Source organism: Gadus chalcogrammus, chromosome 17 (genome assembly GCF_026213295.1).
Source record: "Gadus chalcogrammus isolate NIFS_2021 chromosome 17, NIFS_Gcha_1.0, whole genome shotgun sequence".
NCBI classification, from domain to species: Eukaryota; Metazoa; Chordata; class Actinopteri; order Gadiformes; family Gadidae; genus Gadus; species Gadus chalcogrammus.
In genome coordinates this window covers 3,632,020-3,640,036 of record NC_079428.1, presented here as the reverse complement: position 1 = coordinate 3,640,036, position 8,017 = coordinate 3,632,020, and the positions used below count along the sequence as shown (strand labels likewise).

At 47.5% G+C, this 8,017-nt stretch overlaps 1 protein-coding gene across 1 annotated transcript; it reads right to left on the bottom strand.

The window, feature by feature from the left end:
• Positions 1–6,320: 6,320 nt before the first annotated feature.
• Positions 6,321–7,880, bottom strand: adra2c (adrenoceptor alpha 2C). The gene is made up of 2 exons (XM_056575799.1): positions 7,080–7,880; positions 6,321–6,926 (listed from the first exon to the last, which is right to left on the bottom strand). The coding sequence occupies exons 1-2, from the start codon at positions 7,878–7,880 to the stop codon at positions 6,321–6,323; spliced, it is 1,407 nt and encodes a 468-aa protein (XP_056431774.1).
• Positions 7,881–8,017: the final 137 nt, after the last annotated feature.

The following is an 8,017-nucleotide window of genomic DNA, read 5'->3' as shown; positions in this document are numbered from 1 at the left end:
GTCAGTTCATACAGTAAGCAGCAGATAAGTGACACTCTGATCGCATGGTGAGGTTCCGGAGTGGGCATCATTACAGTAGGTGTAGTCTGGGTCGGAATCCAAGTCCGTGAGTCATCGGAACTCTGATTGATTTAACGACAAACCAACCAATCAAACTATGAGTGTGTCTATGAGCAACGTCGTCTACAAATACCCTCCTCTCCACAGGGGTCCAACGAAAATAAAGCACCATCCACTCACAAACGGGCCGTCACATCCCCATCACATATCACCACGGTAACCGAGGTAAACGAGACGCGAGTGAGCCCAGGGGGTTGACGAGTCCTGAACAAACGCTAGCCCTGATGGTAGCCAAAACAGGCCACTCACTAGCCAATGGGTTCTAACCTTGATCAGCTGACCAGGGGCCGATCTCTTTAGTCTCAGTGCCCACAGAGTACAACATGGAGGAGGAGATATCATGGGGGTCCACCGCGAAGGGGTCCAACTAAGTCCTCCATGTCCTTGATAGGTCCCACATGGCGGGAACACGATGGTCCTACTGGAGGGAGACCCCCATGAGATGGGTGGATCAATTCTTAATGAGATAGAGAGAGAGAGAGACAAATTAGTTTTATAAGGGATTTTTATTGTTATTATTCCCTGTATCTTTAAATTCATCTACATAATTGATTAATTCATGTTTCCGTTCTCTGATGGGAAATACATTGATCCACCCAGAGGCTAATCAATGCTTCACTACCAACATTAATCATTCAAACATATTTACTTAATTTTTTCCATAATTATTTATTAACAAGGCCATTAGAGTAATTTGTTTTTCTTTCATTCACAAAACACGCCTCCAGCTCCTAACATAAAAAGAACAACATTTAAAATGGTTGCTGTGGTGTGTTTTTCGAGGAAGCAGAGCCTCATGAATAAGCCAACCGATAACGTTGTTACCTTCCGGTCTTAAACCAACGCTCGGGGCAGTAGCGTGCTAACACAAGCTCCATCCACCCCAAGCCACCTCGCGGCCTTTGTTAGCATTAATTAGCATGGCGGCTCTCGGAACGAGAGAGAGAGAGAGAGAGAGAACGAGAGAGAGAGAGAGAGAGAGAGAGAGAGAGAGAGAGAGAGAGAGAGAGAGAGAGAGAGAGAGAGAGAGAGAGAGAGAGAGAGAGAGAGAGAGAGAGAGAGAGAGAGAGAGAGAGAGAGAGAGAGAGAGAGAGAGAGAGAGAGAGAGAGAGAGAGAGAGAGAGAGAGAGAGAGAGAGAATTGTCTCTTGTAGCCACAGGATCTCAGCCCCTCGGTGTGGATGAGTTCCCTCCGTCTGGGGAGAGCAGCCACAGTGTGGAGGTGTGATCGACTGAACAGCGTGGCCTAATGTTTATTAAGACTGCACAGTCGGCCTCGCTGAGCCTTAAACGACCACCGCTTTGGGCTTGTTCGTCAGAATGACTCAAGCCATAGAGACTGTAGGCCACAGGTGTGATGTCGGACAAAGAGCTTGAATATACCTTTTTGTATGGAAGGATATCTTGTTGTGGGTTCAGTAGTTTTCCATTCACAAGATATAGGTCACGGACCAGTGTATGTTAACAGTCAGCGTTATTTAAATTGAGATGAAGTGGACTTACTTGGTCGCTCTAACCGGATGAGTGGATAATCGAATGATTTGTGCCCTGAGGGATTGTCATTTTTTTTGGACACTGTGGTCATGCACTGTAAAATAAACCACTGTTTATATCTTAGTTTACTTTAGCAGTTCTCCTACAACTTCCAATGCTGACACATGAACGGATTAAAACAAGAGACTCAAAGATACAGCACAGTTATGCTTTGAACTCCTACGTCACTGTTAGCTTGAATCCTGTCCCTAGTGTCCACATATGGCTTAGACTGGGGTATAGAAAGGAATTTAATGAAAAGTGTTGTTGGAGGAAATGTATGTGCAGACAATAGGGCAAGTCCAGGAAATCCCAAGTACAGTGAGGGGGAATTAACAGGAAATTATACTGCTCACAGCGAAGTCGGAGACACCGGCGCCCTGAGACGGGACGTTAATATGAACACGTTGGCTCATGGGTTGTCTGCCCGTGTACCACTTTAGAACAGCAAGGCTGGCATGAGGACAGAGCCTGCAGGATCCCCCTCAACACAAGCCCTCCCTGACAATACACACATTTACATCCACCTACCTATCCAGGTTTAAAGAAATAATAATCAAAAGAACATTTGATTAAGTGGCAAATAAAGGTATTTTAAATTCCTGGGTTGAGGGAATTGACGGTTTGTCCTCTTATAGTCTACCCCTTTTGGGGGAATATATGTATACAAATGGCCTCTTCAACCACCTTTCACAAAAATGACGTATACCCCTTTCCACAAATGACGGCTTTGACTGCTTTTCCGCCAAATAACAGATACCCCTTTTAAAAAATGGCTTATTTGACCAATTTCCACAAAAATAACATTTACCCCTTTACACAAATGGCCCATTCCCTTGTCAAAGTCCCATTATAGAATCAATTGCGGAGACATGGGGTACCATTTACGGAATCGGCTACGCTCTCTCTTCCTGGGATCATTTGAGGGGTCCTGACTCCTGACAGGCGAGCGAGGAGGTGCCAAAGCCTTTGGAAAGTCTTTTTTTGGTCCATATTTTTTTTTTCTACCCTGTCCAACAGTGTGGTGGTTGGTGGCGTCGTTAAAGGTCCCCTGTTAGGGAACAACAACAACAACATCTGAGGTGCCCTTCATCACTATAGACGACAGCTAACTCCTGATTCACCCATTGGCTCAACGTCAAACACTGGGGTGAATCATTCATTGCGTCGGATGCAGTCGCTGGTTGAATTTATTATCACTTGGCTTCTTTTTTTTACCCAACAAGCAAACAAACAGCAAACAAAGCCTTTCACACCCCCAGGGGAAAATGAGTAGTTTTAAATGTTTTAATTTTATTTTACTGTGGCACTATAATAGTCTGCTTATCCAAGTTTGTGCTTTTCATTCCTACAATGTGGTTTAATTTATTCATGGATATTTTCGGTTAAATAAACATTTCCAGGTGTTTCCTTCTAGAAAAGACACCTGAGGCTGGTAACAAACTTTAACCAGTCCGCTGTGGAGATGGCACATCATGCATAACGATCGCGGCCCGTAGAATATTTGGCGGGATTCTAACATCAAAATGCCTCCAAACCAGGCAATAACGCAGGCCGACTGGGACGACTTCAAAGTCTGTCTACAGACTTAAATACTAATCTTATTTTTAAAAAAACAAACGGTTCATCGCATAGTGTAACCAGCTCTTCATAATCGTAATCGAAATGGGAACTCGAGATGTATACAATGATTAAAACATTGGGAAGATTAATATCTTCCCAATGATTAATATAAAATAACATTATTAATAGCTATTTATCTAAAGTGTTTAAATGCACATGTTGATTCAAGTAGTCAATTATATTTACATTTAATTAAAGGCTTAAGACTTGTCACGTTAGGGCCCCTTGATTAAACTAGTATACAGCCTGTGTACATAGGAACACAGATGGTTGTGTTAAGGAAAACATGACTTTGCCTGCTCATGGTTCCACGAATTTGACTTCCAGTATCCATCATCCATCCATGACGGCATCACGTGGCTAACTCTGTGGTTTCTCATTCCAACAACTGAGCAGACCGCCGTGGAGTATTTCCATTCTTTACTTTGACATAAATCTAGCTTCTTAATGGCAGTTAAACGACCGAAAGAACCACAGCCATCAGCAGTAGCAGCGGTGGCGCGGGCTAGAAGGAGAGGTCATTCGTCGTTACAAAATGGCTCTGGGCTAGCCAGACTCTTTGGCAACAGAAAAATAACATAAAAAATATGAAAAAGAAAGAGGAGTTTTTTTTTTTTACGACGGGATTCTGGGAAAGAGGGACATTCTCTTTCAAGTCATTTGTTGCCCACAGTGGGGGGATTCGGGATCTATTAGACTACAGAGCCACCTCACAACAACATTGGCTGCTATTGTAAGAATCACTTGGGGAGACACTCGCGGTGATAATGTCACGGCGGCGGTCCGATGGAGAGGAGAGGGAAAAGCCCCGGCCTCACCCAGGCTTTCACTTCATTGATTCCACGATCCAACCTTCTTGGCGGGCAAATGTTAAGCCTCTCGTTACCTGGCAACGACATCCCAATCACATCAGCGTGTCACTGATGGAATCAACACAAAGCCGACTGGGTTGTTTTGATGTTTAACTCACGGACAAACTGTTTACACCTTAAAGTGATGACTTTAGTCCAATTGCATTTACGATTACAAAGGATGCTCTTTATGCTTCCTCTATTAGGTTGGAGCCTTTTCCCAGACGTGCCATTCTAGGACAAACAATAACGCTATGTTTCCACTGCTTGTGTATACCAGGGCACTGGTACGCACGTAGACTAGGCCTACACTAGCGAAGATGAGTCGACTCTCTGTGCCCTCGTATATAAAATTAACAGATCGTTAGTGTTTTGACACCTGTGTTTGTCGACGATGCCTTTGTGATTAAGGTCTATTGAGGGATTCAATTAAAAAAAATGTTTATTTGTATAGCCCATTAGCCCTTAATCACCGGTACAGTCTCAAAGGGTTTAACAGGCCAAATATTTATGACACCCCTGACCCCCTGAAATGATCAATTATCAAGGAAGAAATCTTGCGGAGGAACGCAGAATCGAGTTACCTCATAGGGATTTGGCTGGTTGTTATTTCTAGGGCAACATGGCCGCTGTATCTGTAGAGTAAAGCACACATGGATGGGAGTTGAACTGGTGGCATTAGAGGACTCACTCTCTCTAGACTAAGCATGTGTTATCGCGGGCTATTGGTTGATGCGGTTAGCGGTTCACCTGCTGATGAAGCGTGGATGAGATGGCCACTCACACAATGTATCTGCATGGACCTCTCAGGTGTGGACGACATGGTCTTTCTGATAAGCCTTTATTTTGAACAACAGCAGATGACAGAAGCAGAGAGAGGCGGAAATCAGTGCGCTTTTCTTTTTAAAAGAAATGTAAACTAATAGCAGCAAAACGTAACCTTTTCAAAAACTGTACAGCAAGAGAAGGTAGCTTTAGTTTCTTCAAGGAAATCAATAAATAACACAAATCTTTCAGTCGATTTCTGGCCACTTTCAGAAGTCCAGTGGCTCACCACTGCATGTAAGATCCAAACCACGAGGACTACAACCATGGCGGATACGTCTGTCGTATAGGACTACATCTCCCAAGGTCCACACCGTTTGTACGTGTTGCAACACCACAGCAAGACCTTGGAAGTACCCCTCCTGCTTTGTAGAAGAACACAGACCGTCCAGGGTTCCTGAGCTCCAGCTCAGTCAGACGTAGGCTACCACACGCTCCACTCGTTGGTAAAGTAAAAAAAAAAACTTGTAATCCGTTTTTTGTAATCCTATTGAATTCAAGCTGATAAGACCAGACCTGGCCACAAACCTTGTTTATCTTTAGTGTCTCTCCTTGAGTGCATTAATGTTCTTGCGCCAGGACCTGAAGGGGGTACGTTTGGGCTAAAGTGCCCTTCAGCCTCAACACAAGGATAACAAACCAGGCCACGTGGTAATGGAAAGTCTTTTGAACGTGGAAGATAAATAACGTTACTTCAGGCCATAATGCACATTTATCAAAGCCCGGTAGTTGTCGCTGCGACGCAGTCTGTTGGCACTGATGGAACGACACGATGATGACACAGCAGTTGAGTACGTACAGAGCGGCGGCCAAGGGAACGCGAAGGACGTTCCCTCCACTTTGACTCACCATATTCGAAGTGTCCACGCGATTATTCTCACGACACCGCTAACCTGTGGGAATAATTTATAATATATTTTTTTTAGGCATTGTTCTAGAATGATTTCTTCCAGGTTTTTGTTCTAGAATGATTTCTTCCAGGTTTTAGCTCTAGTATAATATATTCCAGGTTTTTGCTCTAGAATGACTTCTTCCAGGTACTGGGTCTATAATAATTTATTCCAGGTTCATGGATCTAGAGTGACTTCTTCCCAGTTGTAGCTCTAGAATAAGGTATTCCAGGTTTGCGTATCTAGAATGACCTATTCCAAATTTTGGCTCTAGAATAATGTATTCCAGTTTCTTTTGGCTCTAGAATGACTTCCTTCGGGTATAGAAAGACGACTTCTCGGGGTTTTCGGGGCTCTGGAAGGACCTCTTCCAGAGTTCCTGGCTCTAGAATGACTTATTCCAGGGGGGTGTTTTGCTCTAGAATGACTTCCTTCCGGTTTGCTTCCGAAGACGTCTTCCGGGGTTTTTCGGGGGGGCTCTAGAACGACCTCTTCCACGTGCGGCACAGGATCTTCTGGAAGGCCTGGCGGAAGTCCTGGTTGAAGATGGTGTAGATGGCGGGGTTCAGCGAGCTGTTGCAGTAGCCGATCCAGAAGAAGAACTTGAAGAGCGGCTCGGGGATGCGGCAGGCCTCGCGGCACACGCCGTACAGGCTGTAGCTGAAGAAGAAGGGGAACCAGCACAGCACAAACACGCCCATGACCACGGCCAGGACGAAGGTGAACCTCTTCTCCCGCGCCTGGTAGGCCTTCTTCCCGGACACCGAGCTCCGGCGCCGCTGGCCCCCCCGCCGCCGCTGCCGCCGGGACGCCTGGAAGATCTCCACGGACTTGTTGCCGGCGCGGGAGAGGGGGTGTTTGAGGGACAGGGAGCTGCTCTTGCGGCTCGCCAGCGCGGCTTTGACCTCGGCACCACCGCCACCGCCACCGTTAGCACCGGCAGTCTTGACGTCGCGGCTATGAGGCTTTTTGTGATGACCTTTGACCCCCTCATCCGATGAGGAGCTCTCGTCCATTTCAACCTCATCTGTACGGGTCCGGGTTTGGGTCGGGGTCTGGGTCTGGGTCCCGGTTTGGGTCTGGGTCTGGGTCCCGGATGGGGTCTGGGTCTGGGTCTGTGTCTCAGTCTGGGTCTGGAGGCTAGCGGTGCTTGGGTGGGTGGACAGAGTGGGGGGAGGAGGAGGAGGAGGAGGAGGAGGAGGAGGAGGAGGAGGAGAAGGAGAAAGAGGAGAAGAAGCAGGGGGAGGGGGACACTGGCAGCGGCCGTTCTCGCGCTCTCCGCGGTACGGCGACGTCGCCTTGCTCAGGCCGTTCTCCGTCTGCTGCGTGGTTGTGACGTCGGACCGGGGCTTCTTCACGGACATGTTCCGCGTGCGCGTCTTGGCCACCTGATAGATGCGCACGTACACGAGCACCATGATCACGCACGGCGCGAAGAAGGAAGCCACGCTGGAGGACAGGATGTACCACGTGTCGTCGTTGAGCGCGCACTGGGGCTGCGGGGAGCCGACGATGAGGTCATTGTGGCCGTCGATCAGCACGAGGGGCGGGGACGAGATGCACGCGGATATCAGCCACACGATCAGAATGATACACTTGACGCGCTTGGGCGTGCGCTTGAGGTTGTACTCGACCGCCTGCGTGACGGACCAGTACCTGTCCAGGCTGATAGCGCACAGGTGAACGATAGACGAGGTGCAGAACAGCACGTCCAGCGCCAGGTAAATGCCGCACCAAACTTTTCCAAAATACCAGTAGCCCATGAGTTCGTTGGCCAGGGAGAAGGGCATGACCAGCGTGGCGACTAGAATGTCGGCGGTGGCTAGCGACACCAGAAAAAGGTTCTGGGGAGCTTTGAGTGCGCGGCTGGTCAGCACGGCGATGACCACCAGTATGTTCCCGACCACGGTGAAGAGGATGAGGAAACTCACCAGGGCAGCAATGCCGGCGATCGCTGCTAGGGAGTATCCCGTGTCCAGGGAGGAGTTGATGTGAACCACGGAGAACGATTCCGCGCCGCTCAGATTCAACGAATCCATCCCGCTCCAACACCGAAAGAAGAAGAAGAAAAATAAAAATAGTTACATTCCCAGAGTTTAAATTTTGCCTCTGTGTTTTAGAAACAATCAAAATGTGACGTGACTCGGGTCCAACGAACGCGATCAGGGTCCCTCGG

Excerpts from the sequence above, each read along its gene's own strand:
- adra2c (XM_056575799.1), bottom strand. The coding sequence starts at position 7,880 with ATGGATTCGTTGAATCTGAGCGGCGCGGAATCGTTCTCCGTGGTTCAC. Across the intron at positions 6,927-7,079 it reads GCCAGTGTCCCCCTCCCCCT|ACCCAGACCCAAACCGGGAC; the intron begins GCTTCTTCTCCT and ends TCCGGGACCCAG.